The 18,130-nt window shown below is 37.1% G+C and overlaps 1 protein-coding gene across 1 annotated transcript in view; it reads left to right on the forward strand.

The window, feature by feature from the left end:
• Window positions 1–18,130, forward strand: part of DACH1 (dachshund family transcription factor 1) — a 415,421-nt gene that overhangs the window by 216,475 nt on the left and 180,816 nt on the right. Inside the window, exon 3 of the mRNA XM_032402881.1 lies at window positions 10,216–10,377. Coding sequence (XP_032258772.1) covers window positions 10,216–10,377 — 162 coding nt within the window. The remainder of the gene's footprint in view (window positions 1–10,215; window positions 10,378–18,130) is intronic.

Below are 18,130 nucleotides of genomic sequence, written 5' to 3' on the forward strand. Positions count from 1 at the left end.
TTTACACAGTGTGTGTGTGTGTGTGTGTGTGTGTGTGTGTGTGTTATAATTATAGTTCTTCCTTGTGTCTTTTCCTTGAAAAAAGCTTATACTCCTATATCAGAAAAAGGCTGTGGCCACATCTTTGCCAGTTTCTTCTATCCTACTGGGTAACTCCCCCCACACGAGACTTCATGTAAAAAATGGCCACCTTTTTGACACTTTTTTCTTATTTCCTCTCCCCATCTCCCCAACAACCACATGCTACCTGAATTCTGGAAAAAGGAAAAAAGAGAGAGACTTACTGAAGTATCAAAGGATTTAGGAGAGGATTTACATGGTGTTGAGAAATGTAGGTGAACATTTGGGGGAGATTATTCTTAGGCTAAAATGCCAATGAGGTGACTCCTTGGCAGGAAATTAAATTTATGACACCATTTCCTCTTTTCACTTATTATACTGCCTGAACTGTCACCAATATATTGACAAGTAGCCTCTTTTAAAAACATCCTTTTAGAATGTCACACACTGTCAGTTATTCTCAAGCTAGTAAGAGGCACCTGGCTAGAGTCAATGCACTGGGTAATTTCGGGTGATGAGTCATGTAAGTAGTAAAAAGAATTGGGCCTTAGACAAACATGAGGACATCTAATAAGCAGTTTATTGGAGATTGAATAATAATAAGAAGAAGGGTGCTTTAAAGAAAATTAGAGTCAAAGTTTACTTATTTCAATTTGTTTCTATTTAGAATTTGTTTTATATTTGAGATAGAGAGGGGAAATAATTATCTGCTCTTCCCTTTTTTTCTTGTTGTGGTGTATTTAAAATATAGGACTCAAGCTAATATAAAGACTGTGTTTTACTCATAGTCCAGGGTCAAAGTTTTGGGGACAATTAAAGTTGAAAGACCATTGTTTCAGTGGCAGATATATTCTAAATTCTATGAAACTGAATTACAAATGAATATTTTGGTCAGGTTTCTCAGTGAAGTCAGCTTATACTTGTGACATCATCTGAGTGTCTATAAGCTTGCCTCTCTATACAATCTATAAGCTACTTGAGCAAAGGGGATTCGTTTTCTTTCAATGATTCCGTAGTTTACTGTATTCTGTACTTTTCTTTTTACATTTATTGACAGAGTCAGTGTAGTCAATGCTGAACTGGGAGTTAAGGGAATTGGGATTACTCTATCATTATTTAATGGTGTGACTTTATAGAAATGATTAACCTCACTGCCCCTAAGTTTCATCATCAGTAAAATAAAAGGGTCGCATTAGATAGTCTTTCTTGTCTCCATGCTTTAGGAGTCTAGACTCCAAGTGGCTGTTAGCTACTTTTCTGAAGGCAGTAATGTTAACAGATGGAGTAAAAGTGAGAGTTATATAGTCAAGACCTTTTGTGCTAAGTTCAACTTTTCATAAATTACTTCTTTTCTTATTTTAAACCATAGTATTTTAAGAAATTTTAATTTATTGTGTTTCAGCCTGATTCAGTGAGTTAGTGGTCAGAAGTTGAGTGTTTTAAATACTTCCATGGAAATTCCTCAGTGATTTAACACATGACCAAATGATACCCCCATGGTGTTCCCTCCACCGACTTCACTACTGCTGTTACTTTCTTTACTCTGAGAGACTGTGTTTAAGCTGTTCAGAATAAGAAGACAAAATTTGATGTCTGTTTGATTGATTAGCATTATCAATATTATAATAAACTCTTTCCATATATTTCTCCAAACTAGTGGGGGTTTTTGTTAATCCAAACATTTTTAAAATCTAATTCAATCAATTGAAAAACTGAAAACTGGTATAGGGAGTGTTCCCATTAATGGTCTCAAAGATCAATTTTCCTTTTCTCTGCAGAATATAAATGTGTTTTAAAGGGCAAGAAAAGTCAGTCTAATGGACATTAGGAGACAAATTCACATTCAAAATCTTCAGTCTACCCTAATTCACAATTAAGTTGCTTATCATTTCTGTTATTTAATCATTCAAGGGTGAGGACAGGTATATTTCAATCACAATCTTCCTTTATTTAGAAAGTATTGAAAAAATAAGTAACTGTGAAAATTGGTGTCAGTTTTTTAGACAGCTTGTGTTTAAATAAGGATAGGAAGAAAAGGGGGAGGGAAGGTACTGGTATTTTCAAATTGTTATTTTGAGCCAAAAGTTCTTCTAAGACTTGGAATGATTTCAATTGAGTTGTAATTCAAACTTATATGGAGCTTACAATGCACCTTCAACAGAGTTTTGCAAAGAGTCTATGGGAACTGTCGGGAGCAGAAAGATTACTTCACAGTAATGACTGTTGAATTGAACTATGCTTTTTGATGTTTTACTTTCTGAATTGAATTGTTGGACAAGATTAATTGCACACAGTGAGCGTTTTAAATGAATGGCGATGTAAAGCATTAAGTTTCTCTGTATGCCACTTGGGGGGAAAAAAGCCAGAAGGTTTAAATGAATAAATGCATTTAATGCACAAAATGCCTGGGCTAATTTTAAAACTCCTTTACTAACATCCTTTATTGAAAATAGAAACCCACTTTATTCATCTGTCTTGGTTATATTGCTGTGGTTGAAGTAACTTAATATCCCTGCTTTCCACTAATCTTGTAGTTCAACAGAAGTAAACAATAGGTTTCATAAATTAAAAAAATACACTCTTCTGAACATGCTTATAAGATTAAAAAAAACAAGGCAGTAAACATTTATGACTGAAACAAACTAGATTGTTCAAATACTGCCATGAGGTATCATGTATATCAATATGGCACTGATATCAGTTAGAATGCAAACAAGGTTTTAAATGATGTGCCCCTTCATTTCAGCTGGAGAATCCGCTTCACACCATCTGCCTATCAGATGGTTAGGAACCAGGACTGCGTATTAATGCCACATGTTCGATTTTCCTCCTTCTTGTAATGGTTAGATTCATATTGCTAATAGCTGTGCATGAGCACTGTCGATGAAATTTCTGTGACGGTGGAGTGATGAGATATTTGTAAGCCGCCTGTCTCCCTGAATAATCAGTAGGAAGAATGCCAGACATAAATAACTTATCAATTGCAGAATATTAATAATAACTACCATTGGCTATAATCTACTACATCTTTAAAATGGTTTCTTCTAAATTTGGGTAAAGTGACATAGACTAATAAAAAAAGTCTATCATTTGGAAGCTTTGACTGCTTACTATCTCTTGCGTATAACTCATTTTATTTAACCATTACATTTTGGGAAATACATTTTATATGGAATGTGATGTAAAAGTAGACAACATATCAAACATTTGGAAGTCATCTTGATGTCTTTGAAACCAAAGATCAAAGATTAGACCTTTCAAGTTAATGAGCAAACAAACAGATCAGAGAAAGAATTTGACAGCAATATGTCTCTTTTATTGATATTTATAATCTATAGTTGTAATCTACTCTTTATCACAAGGGGTACTAACTTACTTGAAATAAATAGAATGGGGATACTTTTCCTTTTTTTAGAAAAAGTGATCAGGATCGTAGATGGTATTTGAAAGATTTAAAGACTGTGTTGATAGAAGTTGAAAGCAGAAGAAAAATGCTATCTTTGCAGAGTAAAATAAGATTCGTAAGTGGTGACAATGCCTACTTCTCTTCCAAAGATAAACCCATGGATTGGTTTTAGGATATTGAATTTGAAGTAGTGAAGGCTTTGTATCAATACAGCACAGAGTGGAGATTTAGTGATTTTAAGATAAATATGATCAATGTAGACTACTAAATGAAATGTTTAGATAGAAGCATGGATTTTAGATTTCCACTTGTCAAATGGCTAAATTCTCCCTCTACACTGTTAGGTAGCTTTTGTCATAGTTGTCTTTTTGTGAGTAACTGAACTGGGGTAAAACTAAACATAAGGGCATGATGGATATTCTGGTTACTTGATAATATTTACTACAATTTGCGGAGGGCTTAGTATGTGCCCATGCTGTTGCATATATTATTTTGCCTTTATTCTCCACAACATCCCTATCAAGTCAAAATTGATATCTCTGTTTTAGAGATGAGAATTTGGAAGCCTTAGGAATTATATAACTTGCAGCAGTATCCCAGATAAATTTAATGCATGTTGTCCAAAGTTTGTATGGCTTTTTGGAGTCCATTTTTTAACCATCATGTGTTTACTCCCTATATGATAGTTTAGATAACTAGTAATTTCCATGACAGTCGCTTATTCAAGTAGAACTTTACATATTTTAGGAGGGCATGCAAAAATGAAAGTAAAAGGAATCTATAAGCCAAGATAAGAAAAAAAACTTCGAACAATATGCAGGTAAAGAACAATACAGACTTTTCTCTGAAGGAGCAGAGCAGAATGAAGCCCACAGCGATGTGTTTATATCATAATTCAGACGATAATATGAAAAGCTGTTTTTTAAAGTTATTTGTAAAAATCTACTTATTCTTTTATATTATAAATATAGAGCTTGTAGACATTTAATAGGAAAGAAAAAATAACTAAATATTTTTGCATGATATAAGGTTTATGGTCTTTAACTTTATTTTGATGTACGATCCCTTTCCTGAAGGCCAGTTGGAGGTCTAGGAGTGTACAAACTATGACTTACTATCCTTCCTCTGAAGGAAAATGTCTTTTAAAAAAATATTTCTCGGGTGCCTGGGTGGCTCAGTCGTTAAGCGGCTGCCTTCGGCTCAGGTCATGATCCCAGAGTCCTGGGATCGAGTCCCACATGGGGCTCCCTGCTCAGTGGGAAGCCTGCTTCTCCCTCTCCCGCTCCCCCTGCTTGTGTTCCTGCTCTCGCTGTCTCTGTCTCTGTCAAATAAATAAATAAAATCTTTAAAAAAAAATTCGTGAAACTTCTACAAAATTAAAAAAAAATATTTCTCAATCCATTATCTTATTAGTGTGAAATGAGTGTTAAGTGTACATTTAAGTTTCTCCCTTGTTGATTACATAGGATTTAGGATCTCGTAAAATAAAATGAAATTATATTTGACTTCTTTGTTTAGTACATGTTTTTGTTTTGGTGTATGAGATATTTGAATATTCTTTGAGAGTGTAAAAATCATCAAGGTTAATCATTCCTTAGTATAAGAATGTTCTTTGAGAGTGTAAAAATCATCAAGGTTAATCATTCCTTAGTATAAGAAATTATTTATTTGTTCTTTCATCATATAATCTCACACACAAAAACACAAACACACACACACACACGCATATTTGTAATTTTTCTCCCAATGAGAGAAGGAAATCTGGTGAAAAACTTAATTAAAGAATCAGGAGTGATTACCCAAGCTACTTCACTAACAGTTGCCATACATCCCAAATAGATTCGTACATGTAAATGGAGCTAATAATGTGCAGGGTCGCTGCATCAATAACACACGGAAGTACCACACTTTTTGCTTCTGCTGTGGTAGGCTCAAGGCACAAGAAGACTTACTTTTACAAAGTCTACATCCCATTAGAGCAGTATGTCTCAAACTCCGATTCCTTGGTTGAACCTGATTTAATATTTTAACAAATTCCCTTGTTGATTCTTAAGCACACTCGCTTTTGAAAACAAGGTCAATGATGATCTGCTTGGTTAATAAACTTTTATTGTAAGATGCAGACACACTTTAGTGTCAATTACTGTCATCAAATAATCTAAGGGCAGTGAGCATCAGAATCAACCTGTTTGTTGAAAGGTAAAAACACAGATTCCTCAGCCCATCCTAGACATAGTCCGTGAATGTGTCCCTGGGGAAGATCTTTGACTTTACCATGCATGACAGCTGGATTTGATGTTGACTATCACTTTGAGAAACACTGAATTACCTAGTTCTGAGATAAAAATAGTTCGTCTTGATTGGGAAGAGTTAAAACAGTGGTAAATTTGCAATATAATGTGCTTGAGGGTGGGATACTGAAGGAGGACATAAAAATCTCTGTGAATCTGAGGCAAGGGGGAAAAATGTTCTGAGAAAAGGGTGAGGCAGGGAGGTAAAGGTGCATGATAAATGTCATGGGTTGCCAGTATTTACACAAGTAGACAATTCTTGATGACATGTAAATGTTTTCAGTTTGAATTCTCTCTCTATATATAGACCAAAAGCTAGAATTATTTTGGGAATTTATTATAATTTTTTTTTCAAAGGCAACTTCATTTGGAACAAAATATGCAATGGGACCTCTTTCTAAGAGCAAGGTGGAGGGGATTTGAGGATTACATCAGAGATTTGAAAGGGCCATTGCAAGGCCAACAGGAAGTGCAATAAATACAGAGGGCCGGTGAGCCTTTTGTGATCCTCTCCAGCCCTAGGCAAATGTAGCTTGGGAGAGTCATGCTTTGTATTAAATTCATGAAATTTGCTACTCCTAGTATATTCACATTGATTGTAATATCAACATAATGCTTTAATAATAGATATTGTTAAAATAGTGACCATATTTCTCCTGTGGCTGTCCAAGTACTCTAGTTTCAGAAGTGTTTTTTCATTCAGTGACAATTTGTGGCAGGCATTGTGGTAGATGTTTGGGATACATATATTAGGGACATATTTCTGTGCTTTTGGTGTTATAACCTAGTTGAGGAGATAGCCTTAAGCCTACCCTCCCCCTTGGTACCTCCCTTCCCCCCCAAAAAAAAATCATTAAAGAATTCAAGGGACAGAGTTTCTCCTCTCAGATTGCACATTGAAATGACTTGGGGAGCAGTGAAATCCACCCCAAAATATACAGATGCAGGAGCCCCAGTCAGAATGTCCTATGGTAGGACTCAGCCATTTGCATGGCTTAAAAGCTCCTTGGGGGATTCTGATGCACAAAGGATAGCAAACTCACAGAGAGCAGGTTGAGAACACAAACGAAAGGATGGCTGACTCTCCCCTTGAGGAGTAAGGAGGGTCAGCTCTTCAAAAGAAGTGTGTTTTGAGCTGACTCTTGAAATGTTGATCATTGTTTCCCAGGTAGCTTCAAGAGTCAGGAAGCTGAGCCTGCTACTCCTAGAACATAATATTTAAGCCACCAGATAAGGGACACATGGCTGGTCTGGGGCAGGGATGGGAAAGCTTCCTAGAAATGGCAACATGTGCAAAGTCTGGCTTGAAAGAAGGGATGGATAGTCCTTAGAGGAAATGGGAGAAGGCCCATGTGTCTAGAGCACAGAGAGCAATTAGGACCTGGGGGAACAGATGATGCTACACAGATAGGCAAGGGACTGAGCGTGAAGGGCCCTGACAGCTACATGAAGCACCCCACTTGCTCCTAGAGCAGGCATTGAATGTGTCTGCTGAAGAAAGTGTGGCAGCTAGCACTAGAGGGAGCCGGGGAAATGGAGAAAATTGCTTGAATTTGAAAGCTATTCAAGAATTAGAATTGTGAGCCAGGTGAGTTTAGTGGGACTAAAATCAGCAGTGGCTGAAAATGTCATCGCTTTTTTACTGACTTCATTAAACTAGATTAAAAATCCAGTACTTATAAGTGTCATAGAGTTCAGCGATAGCATGTATGGGTCACGTCCTTCCAGTAGTCCCCCTTATCTGCAGTTTCCTTTCCCCAGTTTGGTCAACCGCAGTCTGGAAGCAGATGATCCTCCTTCTGACAAGTCATCAGAAGGTCATTAGTAGCCCAACACTGTGTCACAGCGCCTGCGTCATTCCCCTCACTTCACCTCATCACAAGAAGGGTGAGTGCACTACGATGAGATATTTTGAGGGAGAGAGAGAGAGCACATTCACGTAACTTTTATTATGGTATACTGTTAGAATTGTTCTGTTTTATTGTTGTTAATCTCTTTCTTCCTAATTTATAAATTAAACTTTGTCGTAGTTATGTGTATATAAGGTTCAGCACTGCCTGTGGTTTCAGGCATCCAATGGGGGTCTTGGAACATATCTCCCATGGATAACGGGGGAACCACTGTATATCTTTTGAAATTTGTATTAGAAATGTAAAACTGCAGGGATAGACTGTCAAGTGGACAAATAGAAGAGTACCATAAATAAGATCAGCTACATAAAATTATAAAAAATATTTTTAAAAGTCTAGTGTTAGTGTCACCAGCTAAAGAGAAGTAAGATTCTTCTAGCCAAGGGGGCTGTGGCCAGTCCACCATATCCTGCAGGAATCAAAGCCAGGACTGGACTTTTTGAGGGAGTAGAATGCAGGGCATGCCTGCATCCCTTCTTAATAACATGATATGGCTGGGGGCACTTGGGTGGCTCAGTGGGTTGAGCATATGACTCTTGATTTCAGCTCAGGTCTTGATCTCATGGTCATGGGAGTGAGCCCCACATCAGGCTCCAGCTGAGCGTGTTGCTGCTTAAGATTCTCTCTCCCTCTCTCTCCCCCTGCCCCTCCCTTCATGCTCTCTCTCTCTCTCTCAAAAACAAAACAAAACAAAACATGATATGGCCTTTTTCACATAGTCTCTCTCGTTTAATCCTCATATTATCCCTTTGTGAATAGAATGACTTTACAGATGAAGAAACCATACTCGAAAAGACTTTATGGGCTGTCTAGGGCTACATCATGCATAGTTATATTTCATGCTACTGAATTTGATTCAGATCTCTATAATAACAATTATATCTCAAGTTGTAGTTTTATCTTCCTTATCTGAATGCTATGAACAAGATTTACCTGCTACATGAAAGCAAAGATAAAGACCCTGCAAGTGTCATCAGTTGGAGATGAGGCAACACCAGGCAATGACAGGAAGGGGCATGTGGGATGGTCACATTTGTGACAAGGCAAAATCGAGGAAGAGAGAGTTGCTGGGAGACATAAGGCGAATTTTAACAGGAAAGAGAATGTTCTGAAACACCTTTGAAGGAAATGAGTAACTGGGGAGTAAATTCAATCATAGGAAGATGAGAGAATCAGTTCAAGTTGGGACTTAAAAGGCAACAAATGTACAGTCTAGACCCAGATGAATTCTTTGAGTTTACATCAGTAGCTTTTTAGAGGGTAGTTATAAGTTTTTCACTCAAAGATCTATTCTGAAGGTCTTGTTGCGTTGGGGTGAATGCTGTCAAGGCCTCTTTGGTCTGATCTGAAGGAAAGGTGAGCTCTTCTAACCTCTAAAAAAAAAATAGCAGAGATTTCTAGGAAAGAAAAAAAGACTTTCTTACAGTTTCTGAGGCTGTAACTTATTTGCTGCAGTACCTAGAAGTGATGATTAGTGGGGAGGAAAAGAGGAGAGAGGTGTTCAGTCTCTAATCCACCAGCTGAGAGTGGAAATAAATCACACAGATAAATTCAAACCGAGTTGAAGCACTGTAGTCAGAAAATCTGAAGCAGCCATAGCAAAGAGAGGATGGGGAGCAGGGATGTATATCCTCTCCTAGACTATAAAAGTTTTAGAATTAGAGGAGATTATTCAGATGTTGCAGTGTCTGTCATTTGTGGGTGAGGGATGCCAGGATGAAGTGAATGGACATGGTAAAAAGTTCACACCTTCAAGAAAAACACACCACTCCCCTGCTCTGAAACCTCTGCTGGCTGTCTAGGGCATGGCTGTAAGGCATGGCCCTAGCTTTCTGTTCTTCCATAATCTGGCCTCAAATTCTATTTCTAATCTCACGTCCACTCCTACGTCCCGTTCTTTGGATGAGCAGAGGTGAACTGTTCCGGGCAAACATGGCACAGTGGTTAGAAGTGCTCACTCTGGGGCTAGAAGGCTGGGAGCCGAGCGGTCAGGGGAGTGAGCTGTGGGGCAAGACTCTTCCAGACAAAGGGAACGGCATGTGTGAAGGCACAGGCTTGAAGAGGCAGGGCACGCACGTATGCGTATTGGTGGCATGTTCAGGTAGCTGGAGGGTGGCCTGAGGATGAGGAAAACGGAGTGATGAGGTAGGTTTACACTTTCTAGTGAAAGGTTTTGGGAATTAAGCTAAGCAGTTCAGACATTCCCCCCCCCCCCCCACCCCACCCCTCTAGGCAGCTGCAGAGGATTTTAAGCAGGGAGTAACATACTCAAACTGGTTTGTTCCAGAGAGAATTCTGGATGCCTTTCTACCGCTGTCCTTTTATGTATGAATTATGTTTCTGCTAATATTTAATTTGGGAGTTTAGAGTGCATTCTCCCCCTCATATCAATGTTTTTTCATTGGCTAGTCAGGAATGAACATAGGTTATCAGAGTGGTGCATGGAGCAATCCGATACTCGAATATGTTTGTGTGCTCTCGAAGTACATGGACTATTACATGAAAGATCAGAATTTGCATTACCTTGTTTTTAATTTATTCTTTTAAGGTCTGACCGCAGCAGCTGCAGCAGCTGCTGCTGCTACCAATGCAGCCATTGCCGAAGCAATGAAGGTGAAAAAAATCAAGTTGGAAGCCATGAGCAGCTATCATGCCGGCAACAACCAACATGGAGCCGATGCTGAAAATGGGGACATGAATTCAAGTGTCGGTAAGTTGTAGGTTCGCGGAAACTTCTGTGATCATGTGGCTACCAAATTACTTTCTTTTCCAGGAGAAAAAACCCAAGAAGCTGGTAACTTTGAGCCTAGAAAACAGTGCATATTTTGGAGATGCTGTTTGCCCCCTCTAACAACATGCACTCTGAATAAATAATTAGCAACCTAATTTTTTAATACAGGATCAACTTTTTGTAGGCAACTTCTACTAACAGCATTCAGTTAACATCTTTTGTAATATAATTAAGTTGCAATAATCAGAATTTTAGTTTAGTTTAGTGTAGTTTAGTTTTTATAGAGCGTGTGTGAGTAGGTGGGGAAGGGCAGAGGGAGAGAGAGAAGCTTCAGCAGGCTCCATTCCCAGTGCAGAGCCTCTATCTTAGGACCCTGAGATCATGACCTGAGCGAGGCTCTACCTTAGGACCCTGAGATCATGACCTGAGCCAAAATCAAGAGTCAGACATTTAAGCGACTGGGCCACCCAGGTACCCCAATAATCAGAAATTAAAAATATTGACTATAGGTAAAGTGACCAGAATATTTATAGGCAAACCCATGCTTTATCCTTTTAATTCCTATTGGATTTGTTATCAAATAAGTTTGCATCAGCATCAGAACATATAAACTTGATTCTTTCATGTGCTGCCAAGAATTATGTTGAGAGTTAATTCTTTCTATATATAACTATTACCAATTTCTCTCATTGTAAATATACAACTTTAATTTCTCTTGATTTTTTTTTCTTTCTTGAGATGTGGAGAAAGAGATGAAAAGTTAATAGTCATTGTTTAAACCAAAACCAACAGCTTTCTCTTTGCAGAATTCATTTGGGTAGTTCATTTTTCAAACACGACTTCACATGTGAGTTAACGTTTTTTATTGATGATATCTTTCACGTCTCTGTGTTGGTAAGATAAAACATTGTATTCTGCCACTGCGCTGTATTGTTTCTCTTTAAAATGTAGAAATTGTGCTCAAAATATAATTTAGCAAGAGAAATTTGGCTACTACAAGATATGTGTAGGATACAATATCCAGCATATGTTCATGAAGGACAAAATAATTCATGGCAGTTCGATTAAATTTTCTTCTCCATGCAATGTTTTCATAGATTATTTCTTTAGATAATCAGCAGCTCTCTACTTTCTGTCCAATGTCATAGAATTAAGGGCATATGAAGGAATACTACAGATTGTAGTAATAATCATTCTTACAGCAGTTCCATGGGAGCATACACTGGGTGTTAATGTTAGAGTCGGAAGTAATTTTCAAATATATACACAATACACAAAATACCATTGCTTCAGTGATGCCAAAGGGTAGCTTCTTAGGTTGAAAAGGGAAAAATAGAATTTTCCCCATAGCACTACACAAGGGAAATAGAAAAGGGGCGGCCGTAATGGGTTTGATTTGAGAATAGGTTATAGAGAAGGTGGTGGCAATTCTTAGAGGGATGCAAAGATGTGGAAGAGAGCCCAAACCATGTCTCTACACCTGGCAGGGATGAAGGAAAACAGGACTGCTTGCATTTGTGGGGCTCCTAGGGAGAGGACGGAGGGCTGCGGGTTGTTAAGGTCGTGGTTCACACACATCAATTCAGACTTTTGAAAATTAAAAACAGTTTTGAAGTAAAATGAATGAATTATAATTTTCTTTTTGGGACTATTATGTACATTTTTTTTTTTAAATAAGCAGCCTCTTTCTTTGGCCTATAAAGTAGAACAAAATTAAACACTTTTAAAAACAAGTCATTGGCCAGTATAAATTTTAGTTACCATTGCAAAACAAACTGGATTGTTTTCAAAATTTTAGAAGAGTAAGCATTTAACGCAGGCTGTTCTTACTAGTTGGTGTAAGAGGAATATTTAAATTAGGCAATTTAATAACATTGAAAACAAAAGATATTAAAACATGATATCTCTGAATTTCCTGGGCAGCAGAGCAGAAGTTGACTTTGGAAAATCCAATAGGCATAAGATAAGGAGAACATGGCTCATAATTAGGCATTGACATACATTTAGTATTTGCAATTATAGAATCACATTTGCCTACTGACCAAATTGTGGTTTACCTTAATGATTTTGGTACATAGGCTACCATAATGTCTTAAAAAAAGAAGCAATTTGATTTTCCTTTTGTGTTCTAGTTGGCAGAAATCACTTTTCTTCCATCAAGGTATTAAGTTGGCAGTTTATATTGCTTTTTAGTTTTGACCCCCACCACCCAACACCAATCTGAATCAGGAGCAGAAATTTATTTGAATTTTCCTACAGAGTCTTAATATTTTTAGAGTGTATTAACATTGGTGTCATTGAGGCAGGTAGATCATTTTTGTTAGATATATGTAGCTGATTTGGGGGGAAATGTTATCATTGTCATTTTTATTCTAGTCTCACATGCCGCTGTTGTCTAAGAATTTATGATTTATTATCCTTCCAGAGCACACCCCACTCCCTTTTCTAGAGATCAGGGAAAGAAAGTTTGGTGGAGGGGTTGGGTAAGGAAGGTACAGGGGACTGGTGGGTGTTGGGGTTGAGCTTGCATAGATCAAAGTAGTTGCTGAATTGGGCAGTTGTTTTATAGGGCCCCCCCGTCTTCTCTGGTTCTGACAACAGTGCTGCCTCTTGGTAAGTGTTCAGCAATTACCTGTTCTGTGACTTTGGGAAGTTATGTAAACTTTCTGAGCCTAACATTGCATATCTGGGAAATGGCATAATAGTATCTACATCACAAGAATTAAAGGAGATCCTATTTGTCAAGTGTTTATTTATTACAACGTCTGCTTATCACATTGTTTGGTCACCAGTAAGGGTAGTCATATTGGTACTGCTTTTGCTATTATTATTATTCCAAATTTGCCCTCCTGAGAATTACCTTCTTCCTCTTTTTACAACCATTAACTATTTCCTTCTCTGTGTTCTTATTCTCTGTTAGGTATTTTTTTTTTTTTTTTTTAAGATTTTATTTATTTGACAGAGAGAGAGACAGCAAGAGAGGGAACACAAGCAGGGGGAGTGGGAGAGGGAGAAGCAGGCCTCCTGGAGAGCAGGGAGTCCGATGCGGGGCTCGATCCCAGGACCCTGGGATCATGACCCGAGCCGAAGGCAGACGCCTAACGACTGAGCTACTCAGGTGCCCCTGTTAGGTATTTGTTAAGCTGCAGGCCTGTGAGTAAATTTGGGGGGAGCTATTATGTCATTTGGATTTTGTTGTGCATTTGATTTTAGCTCATTCTAGTAACACAAAATAATTATAATCCAGTCCCAGCATTCAGGGGGTGTATAGTTTATGGGAAGGATGGCTACATAAGTAGGCAGTCAAAACAGGATGTGCTAGATCCAGGAGTATCAGCTAGTATGAGGTGCTTAGGAAGTGGTATTGAAGCGTATGAATTCCAGGCAGAATCCCAAGAATCTCAAAGCTCTATATTTCAGAATACAAACTTACTGCTCTCATGAATCTATCAATTGTCTCTTTGAAGGAATGAAACCCCTCAGAGAGGGGCTACTTATATGATGTATTGTTGCTGCTCAGCCCTGCCCAAATACAGTGACATTTTTGAAATCAATTCAGGTTTCATTTTTCTCTTGTACTCATCTGGCCCACAAGTCCTGTTAAACATTTTAGGTTCTCCTGTGTAGGAACATTACCTGAGTGCCCCCCCAACCCCCCACCCCAGTTGTAAGTAAATCCTTACTGCCTCAGAAAACAGATTTTCTGTTTGTTTAGTTTGGTTTGATTTGGCTTAGTGAGGTAAAGAGATCTTTTTATTACGCATGACTCCTTCTAGTGCTTAATATGAATTGTCAAAATTAGCCCCCCCACCAAAGTGTTTAGAGAAATCTATGACACTGGAAAATTATTTTATATCCCAATTTTACATGGTAACCTTGAGCTCGCATCTTTCCAACAGAATGATCATTTTGGGAAGAAGTGAGGACTTCGGGATAGATCCGAGTGAGGCGTCAGCACACTGAGTAAAATATATGGCCGTGTCTCCATTCTCCCTCATCCACAATCAATTGGATTCTTTTAGTTTAATATTTACTTGCTAAGATGAGATGCTAGTCTGCATGGTGATAAACAGTCTGCTCCTGGCATCTGAAGGTGACCTGTCAGTTCATATGGACAAATCTCCTGCTTACTGAAATGTACAAAATAAATCATTAAAGCAGGCAGGTGCTCATTCCCAGATTTAAATCACCATAGATTTATGATTTGAATTAATGCTTCATTTGGCCATAGAAATAGATGCTGAGACAAATGATATGCACTGGTTGGGGTTTCCATACTGTAGCCATCCTGATATTGATTACTGAGATGTCTTTGCAATCTCTTGTTTATATCAAGTACTATCTTGTGACAGGTTGGCTGATATGAGCTACATCGCAGATAAGAAGGAAAAATGTCCTGGATTCTTTTTAGTGGCAACACTATCCACAACATACAGGCCAGATAAATTGCTATTTTTTTGCTTTAAGGACTGATCTACATAACCAGCTTAAAAAAATGCTGCTTGGAAATTGGGACTGGGATATTGGAAAGGCAGAATTTAAAACCGGTGAACCCAAGGTCAATCCCATAGTATCTATAGCTGTGTTTTTATCTGCTTATCTTTTTTTGGGGGGGGGCATCATGCACATTTTTGAGGATACTAAATTAATCACAATCGATTTAATCTAAATAAAGGAAACTTATTTTTACTTCTAGTTTTTAAATGCTATATAAATATTGACATAGTAAGTATCTCAGTAGTTTCTATGTTATTTAAATACTTGCTAAACCTAGTATCTTATTCCCTTAACTAATGACAACAAAGGAAATGACTCTTTAAAGATAAATACATTAAATATTATTCCCAAGTGCAAGACTTTGTGCACTATAATTTACCAGGAGGCAGGAAAAGACTGCATTTTTACCTTCTCTTAACATTTTATTTAAGGAAAACACTATGTACACAGTTTAAAGAATACTCGGAGGATTTAAGAGGGACCTTTGCCACTAGCTAATATCTGACTCATAGAACTGGTAAACAGCTATCAACAATAGTAGATTGCTTGCTTAGTAGGAAATGAGTTCATATCTATTCAAAATGTGATCTCAAAACAGATGTCCCAAGAAAATCTCATTGTTTAAACTATAGTCAGAACCCCCTAACTGCTGTTATTTCTTTAAGGAAGTGAAGTAATCTTAAGACTTCAGAATGTCTCTTTCTGAACACTGGAACACAAGAGTACACTGATCACTGAGGCAGTGACCCACCAACTGCACACACACCTCACGTGCCTAAAATGTACGATTCGTTTTCATTTGCTTAAGCTTGCAATAGTTAACAGGGATGTAGGAATTTCAAAGTAAACACAAGAACTTGAGTTTGGGATGAACAGCTGTGTTCTTCCATAATATTCTTTACTCCTTATTTCTGTCCATCAACCAACAGCAGTAACAACGACAACAACAATAACAACAACAACAAAAATGAGGGAAAGAAAAGCCAGGCAGATAGGAGATAAAATTATCTTACCCAGCTGACCATCCTCTTATCTTTTTTTTTTTTTTAAACATTCCAGCAGAAGTAGAATAGTTTATACTGTAGTCATTTCCTTTCTTCTAACTCATGTGTGTATTTGGAAGGAAAAATTAATTTTATGATCTCAGGAAAAAAGTCTTGGAGACCTTGAGAAAGCAAATAAAAGGAAACTGAGAACACAGGCCACCAAGCAGATCTCTGCAGTTGCACATTGGATCCTCTGCCTTGGCAATGTTAATGAACCTCAAATCCTTCCTATAATTAGATGAGGGAATTGCTTATATTTTCAAACAGATGATGCTGCTATAATGAAACGATTGACAGGGAATTTAAGAGTGTCTACAGTAGTCATTTGGTTTCTGTTCTAAAAAAAGTTTAAAAAGAAGATTGGCTTTAGACATAGGTCCTGGGAGAGGTAGTAATTTACATAGCATGCTATGACAGGTGTCTTTGTATAGTAAGGAAATAAAATGGAAGACTAGAGAAATGATGGGCAGGTACAGCAATTTTTTGGGGAGGGGTGTCCTATGCTTATTCTGCTTAGGTTTTTTAAAAGGGGCCGAGGCTCAAGAGATGGATCCGGATTGAGTGCACAGCTGTAACTGCTGATGAGCTAATTGCTCCTTATCTCTCAGCCCCATTCATCTTCATTTTTTACCAATTACTGAGAATTATCTGTGTTCTCAGTTGGATATGAGAGTTAATCCTTTTTGGTTAAGCCGGCAGTACTGTGAGCAGATTCCAAATCGGAGGGTGAAAAAGCCAAAGCCAGCTTGCTCTAAAAATGTCTCCAGTTCAATTACAGTATCACTGATTCATAAGAAATTTGCCATTGTTTAACAGATTAAATGTGGAAAGTGTTTTTTTTTCAAACTTTCTTAGTTTCGCTGCCTAACAATGATTTGTAAGATCCTTCTTCCTGTCTGATGAGTAAATTTAACAATATTAACAGCCAGTCTTGTAAACATGGAAACACACACACAAGACTACCCTAAAAGGCCAAAAGGATTCTGACACATGAAATGAGAAATATTTTAGAAGTGATAGCTGTCAATTTATATATAAACACTTTAAATTGATGCTTTTGCTCTGTGACTTCACATATGGTGAGGAAAAGTATGTCCAAACATAAACCTTTTCACAAATGTCACATGAGTGGAATTTTAATGGAAGGACCACATAAGCATCTCTTGAAAGTGTAGGAACTGCCCTGGTTTGTAATTCAATCGATTGTGAATAAGCCATATGGTTCACATCATTCCCTATGCAAAAGATGTCTTCATATCCTGACATTTCACACAAAATTGCTTACCCCAACATTAAAAATCTAAGAAGTAGCAAGCTACTCTTTCAGACATTTTAATGCATTTGTAGATATCTAATATTTCTGGCATTTTTCTTCATTAAATATTTTAAATATGGTAATCTATGTGAAAATATAAAGAATAGACAGCTAACTTAAAATTATCAAAAATTATTGTCTAAAATTTAAACATCTTCTAGCATGACCAAATAAGTCCTTTTAGATGCATCCACAAACTGAGATGGGAGAGCAGAGAGCAAAATATGTCAGAAGATTTAGCTTCTAGTAGTAACATAGCTAATAAATAACTCAGCTACTTAGATAAGTCTCTTAATATCTCAGCTTTCTTATTAATAAATAAGCAGCTTGATGCTCAGTTACCCTCATGGCTCTAAAATTCTTTGATTTTTGAAAACTCCATAGAAGATAAAAGGCAAGAAGGTATACTTTATGGTGATTTCCAAAATAAAATACAAACCTGAAATAATGTAAATGTTCAAAACAAGGCACCATTAAATATATTTTAATACACAATTTCACATAATACTACAGCCATTACACATGATAGGTAAGGGTGGAAAATACTTATTTTGAATATAAGAAAATAAGATGATATAGAATTTTATACCCTTGTAAAATATATATTATATATATTTTTATACATATATTTTATATATTATATATAATATATATATTTTATATATTATATACACCAACATGCCATAATGTTCATATGAACTTCAAAAATATAGTGGGAGCAAGCATTTCAGTTTAAAATAACCTCTGTCCTTCTTCAACCCTTTAATATCAGATAACTCATATATTTTATATATTATATATATTTTATTTGATCTATTCTTGTAATCATAAAACATAAGGAAATATAAGATATACTCACTTGGATATGGATATA

This window comes from Phoca vitulina, unplaced genomic scaffold (assembly GCF_004348235.1).
Source record: "Phoca vitulina isolate PV1807 unplaced genomic scaffold, GSC_HSeal_1.0 scaffold5, whole genome shotgun sequence".
NCBI lineage: Eukaryota > Metazoa > Chordata > Mammalia > Carnivora > Phocidae > Phoca > Phoca vitulina.